This window comes from Lemur catta, chromosome 20, assembly GCF_020740605.2.
Source record: "Lemur catta isolate mLemCat1 chromosome 20, mLemCat1.pri, whole genome shotgun sequence".
Classification (NCBI taxonomy): Eukaryota; Metazoa; Chordata; class Mammalia; order Primates; family Lemuridae; genus Lemur; species Lemur catta.
The window spans coordinates 22,834,843-22,855,007 of record NC_059147.1 but is presented as its reverse complement, the minus strand read 5'-3'; the positions used below and the strand labels follow the sequence as shown (position 1 = coordinate 22,855,007).

General features: G+C 56.6%; 1 protein-coding gene across 6 annotated transcripts; it reads left to right on the top strand.

Annotated features, from left to right (window-relative positions):
• The first annotated feature begins 44 nt into the window (after positions 1-44).
• PLA2G15 (phospholipase A2 group XV) lies at positions 45-17,635 on the top strand. Of its 6 annotated transcripts, none has more exons than XM_045533424.1 (6): positions 132-306; positions 10,355-10,511; positions 12,905-13,023; positions 13,268-13,366; positions 13,818-14,042; positions 15,829-17,635. In XM_045533424.1, exons 4-6 carry the CDS (start codon positions 13,285-13,287, stop codon positions 16,338-16,340), a joined length of 819 nt encoding a protein of 272 aa, XP_045389380.1. In that variant the 5' UTR covers positions 132-306; positions 10,355-10,511; positions 12,905-13,023; positions 13,268-13,284; the 3' UTR covers positions 16,341-17,635. The 6 variants fall into 6 exon arrangements, with proteins under 6 accessions (XP_045389381.1, XP_045389380.1, XP_045389383.1 ...); XM_045533427.1 differs by lacking the exon at positions 132-306 and adding an exon at positions 2,879-2,970; XM_045533422.1 differs by lacking the exon at positions 132-306 and adding an exon at positions 6,753-6,973.
• The last annotated feature ends 2,530 nt before the right edge of the window (positions 17,636-20,165 follow it).

The window sequence follows — 20,165 nt, the reverse complement described above, 5'->3', positions numbered from 1 at the left end:
GTGACCGAGGGCGGCCCCGGGAACCTTGGGGGAGGGCCGCCAGAACCCAGCCCAGGACGCTGGAACTCTCACTCCCGGCCTGGGCGCGCGCTCAGGAGCCGCACTCCCACTTTCCCGGCTGGTCCGCCTGACTCCTGTGGCGAACCTATTCTCCTGCTCACCCCCGCCCCCAGGGACCACGAGGTCTTCACAAAGGAACGCGCAAAGACCAGGGGCCTTCTCCAGTCCGTGAGGGTCACACGGGACCTGTGGAAGTCACCAGGAAACAGTCTGGGGATTGTGGGGGTCAACGACAGCAGGTCTGGGGTTGGTGGAAGTCACCAAGGGTCAAGGGGGGCGGTGGGAATTGCCGGGTATCATCCGGAGGCCTTTGGAGGGTATCATCTGAGGTCGGCTGGGGAAGGGGAGGGCGGCAGGGATTGTCAGGGGTCCATGGAGCTGTGGAGTGGTCACCCGAGATCACAGGTAAGGGCTCGTCCACACAGATGCCAGGGCCTTGGCCCGGCTCCTGGAAGTGCCAAAGCGTGGTCGTTGTGGGCTGGAGGTGAGTAAGCCTCGATGCTGGGGAAAGAGGAACACACTCCCCTCTTCCCCAGTTCCTGAGAGCTGCATTCTAGACGAGGATGAGCAGGATAGTCCGGGCCTGGAGCCTCACCCCTACCCCACGTGGGGCGCCTGCCTGTTGTCGCTGCCTGACGACCGGCCTGTTGCTTGGAGATTGCTGGCGGTGGGGGCGGGGGTGGCTCGCGTTGAGTATGGGCGCGTGGCGGCTGCAGATCCTCCATCCCGGACCAACAACCCAGTTCGGACAGCCCCGCGTTGAGCGCTCCCGCCTTTGAGGCTCCTTTACGGTGCGTTTCCCGGCTTCCCCGTACTTTCCCAAACTCTTCCATTTACGTAATTGAGAAATTGAATAATGCGGCGGGAAGGAGGGGCTCCAGCCTGGCTGGAGCTAAGGGATTGTCAAGCCCGACTCGACACCCAAGCGGGAGTTGCACCTCGTGCTTCCGGACAAGCAGGGCGCTGCGTCCGGACCTGTGGACAACAGGAGAGAGCAGGGGACCCGGGCGCATCCCCAGCTCATGCCGGGGAAGGGGGTTGCCTGGGGGTTAGAGAGCTCAGGGTGGATGGAGCCCCTCCGAGGCCTTGTCCCGCAGCAGCATGTTCCCACTTGGCAACTGAAGAAATCGAGGCGCCCTGGACGGAAGTGAGTCGCGCTGGGACATAGCGACTGGGAGATGCACTCCTGGCCCGGCGGGTTCGGGCGATTACCACTTGCTCTTTACGGTGGTGGCAGCTACTCTGCAGACGCCCAACCGGGCGCCCACCTGCTTGTCCCCACCCCCGGAAGTGCTAAGCGAATCAGGCCCCGCCCCCACGATAAGCCTGGAATGTCAAATATTTGTTCTCGGGGCGGGGCGCGACCGTGGGATAAGGCCCCTCCCCCTGCCTCCCGGGAGCGCGCCCGCGCCGCGCGGGGTTCGTGCGGGCCACGCCCTTCCAGCCAACGCCCCTTCACCCCGGCCGCCCTACGCCGCGTGTTTCTAAAGCTCCGCTGACCGGCGTCGCTGCCTTCGCGACTCCTGAGTTCCTGCTCCTCCTGGACAGAGCCCTAGCGCCCCTGCCAGGAGGCCCGGGTGCTACTTGGTCTCAGTCTGGCCCCTCCTGGTGACCCCCAAACGTTCAGCTTCTAGACCTTCGCGCTCCCACTTACTGTCTCAGCGCGGGTCTCAGCGCCCGATCCTCTGGGAAGCCTCCGTCTCGAGGTGACCTCCCTATTGTGGCACCCCTGGCTGTCCTGGGCGTATTCCCACTGGAGACGCAGTCATGCGTGTGCAGGTCCCAGCTGAGTGGTGAACCTGAGGCACCGGTCTGGCAGCATAGGGCGGCTCCCCCAAACTCCCTAGCGTCTATCCGGCTGTCCCCATCACCCTTGGGTTCTGGAAAAAACCGATCCGTTCAAATAACGTGGGAGCTCCTGCTCTGCTGAACTCCGTTACTCGTCTCCTTTAGTTGGGTCCTCCCAGATGATCCCATTATTACTCACTCCTATCCCCCAACCGGCACTCATAGTTCCTTACCTCCTACCTCACCCCCCACTTAACCCACTTCTAACATGATTTATTAATCATTTATTGCCCCCGCCCCCATCATCTGATCCTTGAAGACGGAGGCTCATCCCCCATCTCCTATCATGGGACCTGGCACTGAATGAATGAATTGTTGTCTAAGGCTTCTTCTTAGGGTATTTCAGCAACGGTAAGCCGCCCTCTGGCCACAGGGCCTTTGCAGTGGAGTCTCATCTGTGTCTTTTCCTGCCCGTGCTCTAGTTAACCCCAGCTCTTCCTCCAGATTTTCTCCTCTCAAGGTACCTCCCTGCGTAGCTGGGATCCCTTCTGTAGCTTGAGATTTTTGTACTTCCCTGAAAAGTGCCTCCCACCCCCATTAATCATGAATCGTGAATTAATGAATAGGAGATAGGTACAACGGCCCAGCCCACCCCAAGCCAGACGCCTCCAGGTCTCCCAAACTGCCCTCCAGATATTTGGAAAAAGGGATTGGGTCTGGTGGAGGTACACTCACAAAATTCCATCCTCACCTCCGCTCTCTGAGGCCCACCTGGGCTGGAGCCCTCAAGGCAGCCGGCGCTCTGGCTGGGGCAGATAGAGGGGTGGGGGCCCTCGCGGGGGACGGGCAGCGTGGCGGATCTCGGGGAACCTTCAGGGCATCTAGGAGTGGTGTGAAAGCGTCCTCCCCCTCCCTTCCCGGTCAGAACTGATCCCGCGATGGAAGAGAATTCGACGCTGGGGGTCACTGCGGGGATTCACACTGGCGGGCCCAACAGCTGCCCGCCGGGCCACCGGAGTAGCTAGCGCCCTGGGCTTGTCGCGGTTTCCCATCTCCGCGCCTTCGCAGAACCGCCACTGAGTACCCACCAGGGGGCGCGCTGGCTCTTGCCAGACCCGGATGGTAAGAGGCGGAGCGCGCAGGGGAGGGCGACCAGGGGACCAGGACAGAGGTGAAGAGGGGGAGCCCCTCGATGCAACCCCCAGGCCAGTACCCTCTGGCTTTAGAATCTTCGTGTGGCTCCTGGCTCCCTGGACGTAGGCTAAGTTTTTAACCTTGGTTTTCAGGCCCTCAACTTCTCTCTCTTCCACTCTCAGCCAGCCTTTGCCCCACCCAGTGCTCTGGACACACTAGGGATTCTTTAGGTCTCCAGGCTGCTGCATGGGCTGAGCTCCCTGCCTGGGGCACCCACCTACCCACCCAGCCCTTTGTTTTCCGGGAAAGCTCCTGCTTATCTTTCAAGACCTGTCCCTAATGACTCTTCCCCCAGGCAGCCTTCCTCCATACCTAGGCCAGGTTAGTGGCTCAGTTCTGGGCCCTTTGCCTCCAGGGTTCTGTGGTAAAGTGCATCAGTATTAGGCCTCTCGTGACTGCCGGTAGACTCTGGAGTCAGAAGGACAGGGGTCTGCTCAGCTTTGAGCTTTATGGAGAATCCACTGGCCTCTAAATGGGCTCAGCTCTGGCCACCGTACCAGCTCAGAAGCCTTGGTCTCAGTTTAGTTGCCTCAAGCCCAGCTACCTATCTGGTCCAGGTAGGGGAGCTTGGAGCTTGGACCAGTGAAAGGAAATGCAAAGGGCCCAGAAACAGGAGGGACAAAGGCTGTTGGCTGTATGCTTATCTGAGGGAAGACAGCACAGCTGGCCTGGCTCCTCAGTCTCTGGGTTTAATACCCTCCCTCTTTCCTAATCTTTTCTGGAACTCACATCCAGCCCTGCTGACCTCTCAGCCCCTTATGTCCTCCTCTAGGTCTCACAGGCACCAGGACCCCCTCCTGGAGGGGAGGGGTTGTAGAAAAAGGGGTGTGTTGCTCACTCATTCGACATCTATTAAGCATGTGCTGTGTGCCAGGGGCTGTGCTAGGTAGTAACCGGTAACTGAGGATGGCACAGGAGGAACAGGACAGGCAAGACGCTTGCTCTTGTAGCCATTACACTCTTATGGGAGCCAGGCAGGGGCTGCTTCAAATTCACTGGTCTTGTCTGGGCTGAGGCCTAAGTGCAGAGCTCAATCAAGTCCCCAGAACTGGGGAATGCGGAGTGGTCTCAGTGGAGCAAGTGCAGGAGTCCTGACGGGGAATAAGGCTGTCTGTTCCAGGAAGCCACTGAAACTGGAGATGAGGCAGCTGGGGAAGATGGGGGGTGGAATTTGGGGAGACAGGGCCAGAGAGTACTTTGCAGGGTCCTCACTCACTGAGTGAGATGCATACCATGGAAGGGTTGCCAGTGGGGTTACAGGAGAGTTATGGCACCTGACAATGTTTAATGGTGTCAAATGGCATGTGGAGAACATTCCACAGGAATAAGGCATAAATTGGGACATCAGTGAAGAGACTGTTTTGGGGATGAGGGTAGTTTAGTTTTGGGAGGGTAGAGCTGGCAAGACTTAGTGACCACTTAGGTTGTGGGGCTGGGAAGTACCAAGGCATCCAGGGTCCAGGATGAACCCAGGTCTGCAGCTTGGGGGATCAGGTGGATGGTGGGGTCATTGTGAAAAGGGAGGACCCTCACCTTGTTACTGAAAGCTGGGCCACTTGTCCTTGAGGCAGCATCAGAACAACAAGAACAAGTGCTTTGGGGAGAAGGAAAGAGACATTTTATTACTTTGCCCGCAAGGAGGAGGATGGAGACTCCTGTCTGAAACACCATCGTCCTAATAATAAAGGATGGGTTTTGGCTTCAGGTAATTACTGTTCAGCTACAGTTGATGATTTTGATTTTCCCATCTCAGCTGAAGACAATCTTGTGACCTCCACCTAGGACCTGCCTTTACCAGGTTGGGCTGGACCATCTCCTTTAGCACAAATAACAAAAGATTTACCCTGCCCCTCCCAACCACTGGCCTGAGGCAGGTAAGCAGGTTTTAGTTAAAAGCAGTGGAGGACATTTTAAAGAGACAAAATATTTTTGCCAGGCTGGGCGCGGTGGCTCACGCCTGTAATCCTAGCACTCTGGGAGGCCGAGGCGGTGGATCGCTCGAGGTCAGGAGTTCAAGACCAGCCTGAGCAAGAGTGAGACCCCATCTCTACTAAAAATAGAAATAAATTATCTGGCCAACTAAAATATATATAGAAAAAAAAAATTAGCCGGGCATGGTGGCGCATGCCTCTAGTCCCAGCTACTCGGGAGGCTGAGGCAGTAGGATTACTTAAGCCCAGGAGTTTGAGGTTGCTGTGAGCTAGGCTAACGCCACGGCACTCACTCTAGCCAGGGCAACAAAGTGACACTCTGTCTCAAAAAAAAAAAAAAAAAAATATTTTTGCCATTTTTTTCATGCCATTCCCTCTGTTGCAACCTCACCCTTCTCCACAGTACTAGCATGGGTCATTGCTGGCCAGGCCTTGCCACCCCTCCCCCAGCAGACATGGCTCCTAACATCTGTAGGACCTGTGGGGGTGGGGCACCTGGGAACCCCTCTTGAGTACCGGGCTGCCCTTCCAGGAGTCCATGGTCACCTGATACTGCTGGGCTAGCAAGGCATTTGGACGGTGGCCAGAGTCCATGGCGGCCCAGGTTCTACTGATCCCTACTCTCCTCAACTAAACCCTTGGCTCTGGACCCCCTTGGCAGAAGGGTCACTAAGGTTTCCCACACTGGGCCTTCACCAGATGAGTCTTCAGAAACCCTCTGCTGGGGTCAGGCCTGAAGGTGGGGGAGGCAGGGGCTTTGGGATTGGGGGCCCTGAATCACGGCCCAAGGTGGGAGATGGACCTTAAGAGAGGGTGGTACCCCAATCACAAAAGTATTTCACTGTAATAGCTCTGAAGGGCAGGCCAAGATAATGGGTGGCTAACCTGGGGTCAGCTGCTTACCAAGAAGGAAGGGGAGGGACAGAAGTCTTGGGACCAGGCCGGTATGACCAGGGTGCAGCTGGCCCTTGGAAGTGGGTGTGGGTGTGAAGGATCAAGACCTCTATTTCTCAAACACGCTGGTTCCTCTATCCCAAAGTGACCCATAGTGCTGGCATATTACGGGCTGTCAGGTCTTTGCCCACTCTGTTCACACGTGATTCCCGGCGCAGGGGGTCTATGTCTTCCCTGGATCCCCAGGTTTGCGCGGAGTGGGCGTGCGCGTCGATCACGAGCTCCCAATGCCCCTCCCGCTCTGCAGGGGAACTTGCAGATGGAGCACGGCGCAGGGTGGAAGTTCAAGCCCCCTCCCAACCCTGCGCCCGACCTGCCCGGGTGACACCATACTCTGCGCCCTAAAATGCAGAGTGCGAAGAACCGTTGTTGGGGGTGCACAAAGGTGCTGATTAGCCCCTGGTCACCTAATGCCCAAGAACTGTGCGGGACTCACTTCCCCTCTTCTTGCTCTGACCCGGGTCGCTCTGCGGCGGTGAGCTCTGGAGCCCGCATCCCCCCTCGGCCCGGTCCGTTCCAGATCCTCCAGGTCAGGGAGGCGCCAGGAAGCGGGGGTGAGGGCTGCACAGCGTGGACCTCAGATACTCAGGGATAGGGCAGGTACACACCCGCGAGCCAGGTCCCCAGGGGGGCCGCTGAGAGCCTGGGAGCCAGGTTATACCCGGATCTATCGATGCGCTCGGCGCGCAACGCGGTCGGGGGAGCAGGCCGGGGGCGGGGCCGGGGCGGGGCGGCTCGCTCGACTGGGAGGGCCGAGCCTGGCGGTGAGTCACCATTTGGTAGGCTGTCTGCGGGCGGCGGCTCCGATTGGCCGGGCGGCTGCGGGCGGCGGGGTTAAGCGCATCGCCGTCGCCCCTGCCTAGGCGCCAGCCTGGAGCGCTGAACCCGCATCTAGGACCTGCAGCGGCGGTCGCACGCCATGGGTCTCCGCGTCTGCCCCGACCGCGCGGCGCTGCTCCCGGGTGGCCTGCTGTTGCTCTTGCTGCTGCTGATGCTGCTTGCAGACCCGGCGCAACCGGTTCGACGTCCCCCCCCGGTGGTGCTGGGTGAGGCGCGCGTCTGGTGGTGGGTCCGTCGGACCGGCAGGCTGTGGTGCGGGCGGGGCTGTCTTCCTACTCTGCCTCTATTCTAAGCACAAGATGCGGGAGCGTCTTGGTGTCTGGCTTGTCGACTAGGTCGGTGGGTCCTCCTGCCATGCTGGGCGTGGGTGTGGTCAGCCTCCCACCACCTGCCCGGGTAGCAAATTAGGGTGAGTGGGAGAGTTACCATCCGGTTGTCCATATTTCTACCTGTCCGCGTCAGTCCCAAGCCTTGCCTCACCTTATCCCCATTTTTCAGCTGGAAAGACTGTTTGCTGGAGCCCCATTCCTGAGGTTTGGTGAGGGTGGGTAGAGCGGCCTCAGTGTTGGCCTCCATGTCGACCTGGGGCTGGCTAGGAAGCTGTCACCTTTTATCCTTCTGGCCCCACATGTTTCTGAAAGCATTACTGAAAGGAAGCTCTTTGGGGAAAGCATGGCTCTCCTAGCTGGCCACCAGCCTCCCACCCCCCGCTTATCAAATGGGTGACATTGGGCCTGAGGGAGGAGAGAGACCTAAGGGAAACTGAAGATGGCTGAGGACAGGGGAGAGGGTTCGGGCAACAGCCATGAACAGGTGTCCGCGAACATACCTGTACTCTTACCCCTGCCAGACCTAGTTGGTTGGACTAGGCTATGTTGGGGCTGGGTGACCTTCCCCACCCACCTGCTCCTCTGTCGCAACTCTAGCGTACAGGAGCCAGAGTGTTTCCTTGTGGTGATGGGCAGGGATGAGACCTCTGTCTGGGGGGTCTTGAGTGCCTCGTCCAGGCTGTCATTCCCATCCAGAGTTGGTGTGTTGGTGGCCAGCCAGGAGTCCTGAGGGCAGAGAGCATCTGAGGCATAAGTTCTATACTGAGTCTGCTACAGCTTGACCCCCTATGCTCTTTCTGCTAAGAGTATTTTAATGCGGGTGATTATAGATCACAGAAAGGTAGGATTGGTGAGCAGCGTGGTGCCAGGGAGGCCCACCAGGAGTTCCAGGCCAGGAAATACTCCAGGGGGATCCTGGGCCCAGGTTCACCATGGGATTTGGACAGACTTGGCCCTGTCTTCCCCATGTTTGCAGGATAGGACTAACATGATCCCCCAGAGATGAAGTCTGTACTGGGCAAGCACAGAGAATCCACTAACCCAGCCTGGGTGGGTGGGTGTCAGGGAAGGCTTCCTGGAGTATATAGCTGGAGCCAAGGCCAGGAGAGAGTTCCAGGCAGAGGAAGGGAGGTGAGCAGTCCAGGCTGGCTGGAATCAAGTAGAGGGAGAAGTGGATTGTATAAGGCTCATGACTGGTTGGATCATCTGGACTTTATCCTGGGGGCCTCAGGGAGCCAAGCATGAGTGGGCCTGTGGAGTTCTGGGTATGAGGGGTATGGCATTGGGAAGCTTGTGGTCTGCGCCTAGCACACAGCCTTTCCACCAGCATTAGTGCATTCGTTAATTCAGACAGTCTTTGCTTATCTTAGGTCATAGCAGCAGAGCCTCAGGCCCCACCTAGAGTCACAGAGCAGCTAGATTCCTAACTTGCCCAGCTTTCAGGGAGTGAGGCTACTGGCATAAGTCATGGGAAACTCCATGGTGAGCAGTGGACAACCTACTCCTGGGCACAAAGCAGGGATCTGACCTTGGCCATCAGATGATCAGAATCCTCTAGGGGTGGGTTCTGATTTGGTGGTGGAGGAAAGAGAGACCAGAGAAGTGATTCAGAAGACCCTGGGCAAGGCTATTTCCACCTCTTCCAGCCTCAGTCTCCTCATCTGCTAAGTGGAGATAATAAAGATGTTCCTTCAGTGTTCTTTGAGGTGAAAAGCACATAGATGACTCTTGTCCTAGTTCCTACCAGGCACAGAGGGGCCCTGGAAGTGGCCACTGCTATTTTTAGAGGCCATATAGCCTGAGCAGGGCAAGGAACGTCTGGGAAAACAGAACTGGTGACTTCCTCTTTCTGCCATTTCCTCTTCGGTGGAAACGGTGACCAAGGTCTCTACACTGCCCTGCCCAACCCACAGGCATGTCATCCAGAGGCTATCATGAAGGGAACTCCCCACCGCTGCACCCACATCATGAAGGGAGGTGAAGGCAGCTGCCACACCTGCTTCCCATGGTGCCCTGTAGACAGTGGGATGGTGCACAGGGAGGGCACACCCTGTGCAGGGCTGGATTCCCAGTCAGTGCCAAGGAGAGCTCCACACTGGTTGTTTTACTCAGTGATCATGGATCCTAAATGGAGATGTGTTTGGGAGGTGTTGAGGCATGTGAGAGCCAGTGAGGCCTGAAAGGTCATTGGGAGGAAATAGACTGTGAAGAGCTTTGAAGCAATGAGGATGGGTTTGGGTGTCCCAAGGGCCCCAGGGCTCTGTGTGGCCTGAATAGGCTGGCTGGGGTGGAGAGAAGTCATCCTTAGGGCCTGGTCACACCCCGCCCCTCTGGTCTGTGGCTGGAATAATGTGTTGTTTCAGGGTGGCTATCTCCAACACAGGCTCCCAGCCATGCCAGGGCCTTCCAGATGATCTGCTTTCTGGAACCTTACTGGGGTCTGGCCTTCAGTAAGGCCTGGGGACCTTGGTAGGCTGGCACTAGCTTCTCTTAGCTGTATTTCTATTTCTGTTCTTCACCTCCCTCCCACAAGCCTGTCCTGGAATACCATCTCTATTTTGGCTGGCACAGTGGCCCAGTGCTCTGTCCTGTTTCCCACTCACTCTCTAAGGGTGAACAAGGCCCTCTGTGCTCTGTCTGTAGCTTGGAATGGCTGTGGGTGGAAGACTTTGGCGTTCAAGCCTTGAGGGTATATATCTAATGACAGGGCCTTGGCCAAACTTCAGGGTTCTGGAACTAGGAGGGGTCAGAGCTCTTATCTGGGCCCAACAACCATAGAAACTATTAATATGTGTTGTAGAGAAGTGTGTTTGTAGGGGTAATTCAGGCCAAGATCTCATTTAACAGATAAGGAAACTGAGGCCCATCATGGGGAAGTGACTTCACCCTGATCCCCCTTCCTATAGTCTTTAAATGGCTCAGGAGGATGTTCCGGTGAAGACCCAAGGGATTTATTTTATCTGGAGTTGGGGAGAGCGTTAGAAGCCTTCCACAAAACATGTCAGGCCTCTCCCAGGCGTCCCCGCAGGCTTCTCTGCACCACATGGCAATAGTGGCTTTTCTGCATGGCCTCTTAGTCAAGGTCCCTGCTCTCTGATTTTCCTGCCTCTGGTGCTGTGCTTGAATTTGAGGTGTGGAACTGCAGTGGTCTGCTATGGCATTCATGGCCGCTGGGGGTTCTGCTGCAGACTTCAAGGTTCTTAGGGGTCTTGAGTCTGCCAGGCTCAGGGCTCATGCATGTCCTATGCCTCTCTGCAGTGCCTGGTGATCTGGGCAACCAGCTGGAGGCAAAGCTGGACAAGCCAACGGTCGTGCATTACGTCTGCTCCAAGAAGACTGCCAGCTACTTCACGCTCTGGCTGAACTTCGAACTGCTGCTGCCTGTCGCCATTGACTGCTGGATTGACAACATCAGGTTGGGGCTGGAGCAACAGATGGGGTGCCCCTCGCCGGTGGGGTCCAGATAGGCCTCCAGAGCCCATTCCTTGTCATCTCCACCTCTAGAGGTCACTGACCTCTCTCCTTTCCCACATCCTGGTCTGGTCTGGTCTGGTCAGCACCGCCTCCGCACTCTCCCAGGCAGAACTTTCTTCCCTTTCCTGCTGCTCTTGTCCCTCAGGCTCTACACATAGTTGCTATGTCCCAGCCCCTATTCAGAGGCTCAGCACAGCCCCCACCCCTTCCCGTGCCTGCGACTTGTGCTTCCGAGGACATGCCACGTCTCCGTGTCTCTGCACATGCTGTTCTTTCGGGCTGGAATCTACTTCTACACTCTTTGCCTGATCAATTTCTTCTCATTTACCCTTTAAAACCTTGCCCTGGTCCCTTTGTGAAGGTGTCACCTCTCTTTGCCCCAGGCCACATGCTTATTTTCTCTGTCATCATTGTTTCCAAGGCTGTTTCCCAAAATTGAATACAGGCACTGTATATCGGACATACTTTCTTTCACTTAGTCTTACAGCAGCCCTGTGAAATAGGTGCTGTTTTTCCCCCACTCAGGGCCATGCTAATCTTCCCTGTACCGTGCCAATGTTTAGTATATGTGCTGCCTAAGGTGCTATTTTTAAACCTGCTTTTTAGATGAGGAAATCTGGAAGCTCAAAGAGGTTACAGAATTGCTTACAGTCATTCAGCTGATGAGTGGCAGAACCAGGATTCAAGCCCCGAATTGTGTGACGCTGAGCTGAGGTTCCTTCTCAGTCAGAGCTCCCTGAAGACAGGGACTGTGTCTCTGTTTTATCTTTATCACAATAGAAATAGGAACACAGTTGGTGCCCAATAAATGTTTCAGCTGAATGGAGTCTCACAAATTAAACTTTTCTCCCAGAGACATGTCAGCTGGTTCCCCAGGCACCTTGCCTTTCCTGTTGTTTATGATGCCTGCTTTGTTGACCGTCTCCTCCTCTGTGTGTGGTCAGATCGGGGTTATTTCTGGGCTGTTGGTCTGCATTTCTATTTTTGTACTGGAGACATGGCCTCAGGTACTGCCAGTTGGAGGCGCCGGCCGACACTGAGAGGGGCTTGCCTGCTTTTGTTGGTTCTCTGACCTGTTTAATTTTTATCCAGCAGAGAACTGCTCTGGCTTTCCAGAACAACTTTCTGCATTTTGCTGGGTGGCCACTGGGATCATCTACAGATTGCCCTGGAGAGAATGGGCCTCCAGGACCTATTATTTGGATCGATACTGTCAGCTCTCTGCAGCTGATCTTTAAGGGGGGATGGGACTCAGGACCACCAGGAACTTCAGGTTCCTGTGTTTTCTTGGGCGCATTTGCCTCTTTGATGTGAGGCAAAGTCAGAGCAGGGTTCCTGGCCTGGCACAAGGCTTTTCTCCTGTCTCTTCCCGCCTGTCCACATCATTTCTCCAGGACCTGCTTCCCAAGGGAGGCAGTACAGCCGCCATGTCCTCAACCCCAAGGTGGGGTCTCTCTTGTCTGGTTCTGTTCTGCACCGCAGAAACAGGAGATACTATGTGTGGAAAATAGGAGGTACTATGTGTGGCGTTAGAAGCTGCTAAGTCTGTGGTAGTTTGTTATACAGCAAAAGAAAACGAATAAAGGGCTGTAGCTGGCCAGCCATGAGCTATGTTATGGCCTTAGGAATTTCCTGTTGTAGTTCCAGCCTGGCAGGTGCTGTGGCCTTGGGATACTGAGCAGGTCGTATGTGCCTGATAGGTTCCCTTCCTCCGTGGATGCTGTGGTTGAGGGTTGGCTGCCTGCTGGGTCCAGTGCAGTTGTACCTACCTGGGTCTGCCTTTCTCCTGCCTCTCCCCACCGCCCCCCCCCCCCAGCATTTCTTTGGGCCTTGCTCCCCCTCCCACCCTCCCACCTGCCCTTCCACACAGCAGCTACTGGAGCTCGGGCATGAGCGGGATCCCTGCCTGGTCCTGCTGTGTGCTGTGCTCACCATCTCCTTTGCCCTGCGATACGCTGTGGTGAGTGGCAGGAGGGGGTCCGTGGAGATGGAGCGATGGGAGCCTGCCTGCCTCTGGCGGTTAAATGTGAATTTCATGGCAGTGCCTTCTCCCAACCAGGTCCAAGACCGTCATTCTGGGGTAGGTGACACTGTGGAGAAGGAAATGTTGCCTTGACAGGGGTTCTGGAAGTGAGCCTTGGTGGAGGTCCTCGTTTGGATGTGGTTACTCTGATCTCTGCTTTGTAAACCTGCTTTGTTACTTTTTGGTCTCCCTGCACATCTGACCCAACCCAGGGATGGGAAGGCAGTATGGCTCGGGACACGATGCAGTATTGGGACACACCAAGCTCAGTATCACTTCTGGATCACTGGCTCAATATCCTCTCCTGACAGGCTGGTTTACAACAAAACATCCAGAACCACCCAGTTTCCTGACGGCGTGGATGTGCGCGTCCCTGGCTTTGGGAAGACCTTCTCATTGGAGTTCCTGGACCCCAGCAAAAGGAGTGTGGGTGTGTAGCCCTTATTCAAGGCCTCTGGGGGATGGGGATGGGGGTTCTGCTGGACTGGAGTTGGAGGAAGTCTGCTGGTTTGAAGGGATAGCCTGTGACCTGTCTCTGATCAGGGTGGGCACAGAGCCCTGTAGTGTTCCTCCAGGGCCTCCCTGCATTAGATGTCACAGTCTCTGTGGTGGGCATGGTGTGGGTGGCTGGCACTAGCTATATCTTCTCTAATCCTGTGCATTTCTGTCTATAGGTTCCTATTTCCACACGATGGTGGAGAGCCTTGTGGATTGGGGCTATACACGGGATGAGGACGTCCGAGGGGCCCCCTATGACTGGCGCCGAGCCCCAAGTAAGCAATCACCCTCATTCCCTCTCTGAGGTCTCGGAAGGCGGAGACAAGATAGTCATAGCCACCACAGGCTTTGGGCTCTCCCCTGGCCCTGGGCTCTCCCCTAACCCCAGGCTTCTGGCATCCAGCTCAGAGGAGCCTGAAAGGATAGGCTACCTCTGGGGGTCTGTGGTCACAGTCACCACCCTTGGTCAGTCTGTCCCGTTCTTCCCCATCCCTCACCCCAGGACCTCTGGGCCTCTGAGCTCTTGGGAGAGATAATAAGGCTGAGGGGCAGAAAAGGAGCCCCTTTGCTTCCTCCCTTCATGAAAGCTGTGGGAAAACCCGATGCTCCCATTTACATGTTAGCAGCCTCCCTACCGCCCTAGTCCTGGGTCTGACCTGAGAAACAGTCAGTGGTTCAGGCCCTAGGACCCTTCCCACCTGACCCCTCTCTGGCTCTGGCCTGCAGATGAAAACGGGCCCTACTTCCTGGCCCTCCGCGAGATGATCGAGGAGATGTACCAGCTGTATGGGGGCCCCGTGGTGCTGGTTGCCCACAGCATGGGCAACATGTACACACTCTACTTTCTGCAGCGGCAGCCGCAGGCCTGGAAGGACAAGTACATCCATGCCTTCGTGGCACTGGGCGCGCCCTGGGGGGGCGTGGCCAAGACCCTGCGCGTCTTGGCCTCAGGTAAGATGCTACCTGGCCCAGAGTGGGGGGCTGGTTCCAGGAATGCCACCTCTCTTTGCTTCCACAATGTCCTCTCAGGCCAGAACCCTTCATGTCTCTTCTGGGTCAACACTCTTCTGTCTCCACAGTGGCATTCTTTTTCAAATATCTTTTTTTCCAAGACAGAATCTAACACTACTCCTAATTTCACCTCTCTAGGTGACAGCCCTTGTAATCCGTGCAAGTTTCTTACAGCATGTAGATGGAGTAGCATAACTGTTGATCACACAGATACTTGATCGTGCACCTGTGCGCACGCACACACACACATACACGCACAGTGCTCAGGCCCGGCTGGTGTAACTTGGATTGATCCAAAGAACTTCTCCCTCCCTTTTACCCCCGTCCTCACTTCTTCATCTCCACCTGTGCCCCAGAGGAGGAAGGCTAGACTAGAGTTTTCTCTTTAAGAGTTGCACCTCCATCTGTGAGCAGCACAGGGAGGAAACAGGTGCAGGTCTGCCTGACGGTTGGGAAAGCCACCCCCATTCTGGTTCCTCCCCAACCCACTTGCCTTTTCATGAGTGTCAGAACCTGCCAGCTGTAGCCATAGGGTGGAGCTTCCTGCTCTAGGTCTGGCTAGGAGACTCATGGCCCCTCACTTTGGGAGCTGTGAGCCAGGGCTGTGCCAAGCCTCTCATGAGCTTTCTTCTTCAAGTCACCAGCACTGCCCGACCTGCTTGGTCCACTGCATTGTGACTGGTTCAGGCCCAGCACCTCTCCCAGTAGTGATCCTGAATTGGCTGGACAGTGAGCCCAGACATTCAGATAGAGTGAGGACCCATCACAGCCATCTACTCTGTCCAGCCTGGACCTGGAGGGACAGACATGGGTACGCCCTCAGTTTGGTCAAGGAGCCTTGGTGGCTTTTGGGCCCTGGCCCCTTTTAGAGTTTCCCTGTGAGTCCCTTTAGAGCTTTGCCTCCGATGCTGGGAAACTGCTCTGTCAGGCCCTTGGCAGTCCAGGAGTGGGGGTGTGGTTTGGGGAGGTAGAAGTCCATGGAACCCTGGGGCTTCCCTTTCCTCAGGAGTCCTAGAGCCAGGCCCCAGCAGGCAGAGCTGAGGCCCTATGGTCAGTCAGAGAGCCCTCCTGCTTTCAGGCTGGGGTGATGGGTGACCATGGGGCCTAAACAGGCCAGAGGCCCCTGTTCCCAAGTTGCAGCTCACCCCCTGGAGGTCTCACTGGCTGGCAGGTGTGTTTGCGTTGTTCACATGCCTGTGTGTGAGGGACTGTGACTCCATCTGCAGCCTCCCTCCTGCCCTGTTCCCAGCAGGCCTGGCTACCCAGGTCGGTGCACAGGCAGGTGAGTGGGATGAGACGAGAGCTGGCTGAAAGGTGGTCTGAGCTTAGGAAAAGAAACAGGTACACAGTTCGGTGTAATCAAAGAGAAACAGGAACATGTCTGTGGGCTACCAACTTACTGATTCACCTTAGACGAGGTCCGTGCACACAGGCCTGGTGATAAGTACTTGGAGGAGGCTACTGTTTAGAGATGAGGAAACATAAATCACCCTGCGGGTATGTGCTGCCTAAACCCAGGATGAGGAAGTGCAAAAGAAACAAAACAAGTCTCGGCTGTGTACTTCCCAGGTGTAGCAAAAATAAAGGGAAACAGTAAAAGCCAATGCAGGGGTGGGAGTTATAATGATAACAGTGTAGAGATGCAGGAATGTTCACTGGGCCACTGGCTGGGGCCTAGCCAGCTCGAGTTCCTAGGCACAGACTGACTAGAGCCCTCTCCCTGTAGGTGACAACAACCGGATCCCAGTCATTGGGCCCCTGAAGATCCGGGAGCAGCAGCGGACTGCTGTCTCCACCAGTTGGCTGCTGCCCTACAACTATACCTGGTCACCTGAGAAGGTGTTCGTGCATACACCCACGGTCAACTACACACTTCGGGACTATCGCAGCTTCTTCCAGGACATTGGCTTTGAAGATGGCTGGCTCATGCGGCAGGACACAGAGGGGCTGGTTGAAGCCACGATGCCACCTGGTGTGCGGCTGCACTGCCTCTACGGCACTGGTGTCCCCACACCAGACTCCTTCTACTATGAGAGCTTCCCTGACCGCGACCCTAAAATCTGCTTTGGGGATGGCGATGGCACCGTGAACTTGCAGAGTGCCCTGCAGTGCCGGGCCTGGCACAGCCGCCAGGAACAACAGGTGTCATTGCAGGAGCTGCCAGGTAGCGAGCACATCGAGATGCTGGCCAACGCCACTACCCTGGCCTATCTGAAACGCGTGCTTCTTGGGCCCTGATTCCTATGCCAGGCAGGGCTACTGGATGGCTTGGCCACAGGGCTTCTCTTGGCCTCTGCGTCTGTCGTGGGCCACCAAGTTTAGCAGTTTGTGACCAATCATTCAAGGCCCTGAGTCTTGGTCTGGGAAGTATCTGCCACAGGAAGTGCTATTTCTTATCCTTCTGTGGCAGTGAAGAAGGAAGAAGTGAGAGTCTGGACTCAAGGGACCCTTGACAGAAAGACTACTGCTGATGGTGGGATTGTTGTGACCTCAGGACTGGCTCTGCAGGGTGGATTGGCTGGCCTCTGGCCCCAATCCCCAGCCTGGGCCATGCATTCCTCCTACCCCTGTGGCCTTTTCACACATGCCTACTGGGCCCTGGCTCCACAGCCTTCCTGTGAGGGGTGTTACTGTGCTGTGGTCCTGTCCCCAAAGGTCCCAGGGATGGGCTTCTGGCCCCTTGGGTGACCCTTTCCACATGCCACACGTAGGCTTGCCACTGGCCATGGGTGGCTGGAGCTGCTGGCTTCCCTGTGGCTTCCTGGGGGGAGCCAAGTGTCCCCTGCAGGCAGAGGCAATTTGTTGTGTTCTTTATGGCTCCAAGTCCCTGGGACATTCACTCCACTCCTATCTCCCTCACCTCCGAGAGCAGCCTAGCTCTGGACTGGGCAGCAGATGGGCCCCCAGTTCTGGAGGCCATGTCCTGGGAGCCCTGATCCCCTCACTTGGGCTGTTGGCCCAGTATTAAAGCTGGCTCCCTCCAACCTGGGACTGTGGTTCCAGGATGCGGGAAGGGGCCAGTGCCATGGCCTTCTAGGTACTCGTGAAGAAAGGGAACTCAAGGAAGCAGCCAAGGCTGTTCATCGTCACCCTGAGCCACTGTCTTGCTAACCCCACCACCACACTGCCATTCTGCCCCTGGGGTCTCTCTAGTGCCCAAGTGTCCTGGCACAGGACTGAGAGGGAGCCAGGTGCCTTGAGGCCACGCCCAGGAGTTTTCTGTCTCCCTGGGTTACTATCTGGGTCTTCCTCTGATAGCAGGAAGAATCTGGGCCTGCCTTGGTGGCAATGGGCTTCAAGTGGGTGACCGGCTATAGGCCAAGAGTTGGGTCCAGCCTCTGAGTTGGGGTCCCAAAACCACATTCAGGCTGAGCTGATTGGATTTCCCACAAGGTTTCTGTGGAGCTGGATTTTCTCTGTTGTGTACATGCCCGGCATCTGTCTCTCCCTTTTTTCCTGAATGGTGGGCCCTGTAGGGGCTCTGAGCAGGCTGTACCTCGATTCTGGCAATAAAAGTATTCTGGATGCTGTAAGGGGCGCTGGCCTAGGCTGTGCTCTGAGCACAAGAGGAGGGTGGTGGTGGAGGTGCGAGAGGCTAGAGAGGCAGGTAACCAGGGGCTAGACCTTTACTGGAGCTTTGATGGGTTCTCTCAGCACCAAAGCATGGCTCCTGTGCCCTTCTTTGGGCTTTATCCTGCTGCTCTCCTGGAATCCAGTTCCCCACCTGGGATTAAGAACCAGAACCTGAAACATTGTCACAATGGAGCCCCTGCCCTCCTCTTGCTCCTGCCTGGTCAGCAGGCCCCGCATGCCCCTTGTGCTTGGGGACAATGACTGTCCTGCAAGTCACCCTGGCTAGACTCTCCTTCCCAGCCTGCGTCCTCCCTCAGCTTACAGGTCTCAGCATCTGTTGAACCTAGAGTTTTTTTTTAGAATGCTACCCTTCTCCTTTGCTTTCCCAGCTCATCTGCCTCCCATCCGTCCCTCTTTGGGGACAGAGAGAGACTGAGGGAGGAAGAGAGACTAGGCAGAGACTGGTATGGACAAAGACCAAGATGGGCAGAGACAGGGACTGAGAGACTAGGGAGCTAATGGAGATGGACAAAACAGAAACAGAGAGAGATGGAGACAGGGAAACATGGATAGGGATGGGGTCCTGTGCTGAGTCTTGTGGTCCAGAGCCTGGGGCTAATGCAGGTAGTGGGAGCCCCAGTTCCTATCTTTTCCACTGAGCCCCATCCACCTAGTCCCCAAGCTTTGATACACCTCGACCACTAGAGGGCACTCTGAACCCTCTCACCACGCCAGCTCTTAGCCAAACCTGGAAGGGGTGGCCCAGAGAGGGGCTGAGAATGCCTGTGAATACACAGGTCCACCTGCAGCTCTGACCTAAGTAACAGGATGACAACATGAAGAGGAGCCTAACCCACAATCCCTGCCCAGCCTGACTCCCAGCTCAGCCCTGATACCCACCCACCCCTAGCACCATTTGTGGTGGCCTCAGAGCCACTCACCCACCCCTGACCTGTTTCAGCCCGACTGCCACCCTGGGCTTCACAGCTGCAGAGAGAAGACATGGAGTCAGAGCAGGTTTCAGGACCAGCAGATCTGGGTGCAAATCCCAGCTCTGCCAGCTCCTGCCAAGTAGCCTGGGGAGCCTCCTGACCTCCCTGAGGCTTAGTTTCCTAATCTGAAAAATGGGGACAATTCTCAGGGGTGGTCTTGAGAAGCACTGATGTTGGAGGACATCTGATTCAGTGCTGGGTGCACAGTGGGCTTTCAGCTGATGTGCTATTAATATAACTGGGTATGAGACAGCAAAGACAGAGGTCTGGGAGCCAGCAGATCTTGCATGCAGCCATTGCATGGACAAGTGGACTGGCTGCTACTGAGTGACATAAGTGTCCAGAGCTGTCGCTCTGCCCAGCCAGAAAGGCTGGAGGCAAAGGGTCAAACTCTACTGATGCAAGTATTAATATGTACACACACTCATTCACACTCAGGGGAAGTGTTCCAAACAGAGGGTACAAGGAGGGTGGCACTAGTGAGGGCTCCTCAAGGCTGTCATTTCAGGCCTATAGGGAAGAGGATGGAAGGGTTTTTAGGCAGGAGAAATGCAAAGTCATTCTAGTCTGTCTTTTAGGAGCATCCCCTGTGGGGATGGGCTAGAGCCAGTGGGATAGGGATTGGGAGGTGTGGCTGGGGAGAAGCAAACCATGGGATGCAGGCCCTGCAGGGAGGGAGGAGGAAGGGTCTGGGGTGCTGCCCATCTCTGGCTGGGTCACTGGGTGTGGGGAGCAGAGGTTTGGGTGTGGTCTGGAACTAGAGGATGTGCAGCTGTGGACACACAGCTGGGAGAAAAGACTCCATGTGCCAGGAGAGTCAGTGCTTGAGGTGTGTACAGGATGCTAAGGTGGCCGGCTCAGGGCTCCATGAGGTCAGGAGGCCCCAGGCAGAGCCCCAGGGGGAGGTGGAGAAGGAGCAGACAGAAGAAGGCGAAGGGGACAGAAGGGTGCAGCTGCCCCAGGAGGGGGGTCAGCACAGTCAGGCAAGATGAGGACAGAGCCCCAGGGTGGCCTGGGGTCAGCTAAGGAGGCCCGGTAGTGTCTGTGGGGGCCTCAGTGGCTGTGAGTCTGAGCTGTGCGTGTGCGATGACAAGTCCTCGGTGTATGTGTCTTCCTGGGGTCCCTTGGCAGAGGGTCAGCAGTGACCTGGGTGTGGAGGTTGTCTGGAGCTCCTTGTGTGAGCTCTGGCGGCCCCCTGAGCATGGGGCCCAGGCCAGAGGCCAAATATGAACAGGGTGTGGGGGCCGTTTAGCGCTCCCCGCAGGACCATCCATTGTGGAGGCCCTCGGAGGCCTCCTGTGACTCCAGGGTGGCGAGGGCGGCTGGACCCCTCGCGGGCCCGGGCGAGGCCGACTGGGGGCTGCCCCGCAACTACACGCAGAGGCTGGGCCTTCGGGCCCGGATCTCGGAGGCCGGAAACGGCGCCACCGGTGGACCCCCGCGGAGCCCTGTCCCGACGCGGCACGCGCTGTCGCGATCCGGCGGCGGGTGACGTGGC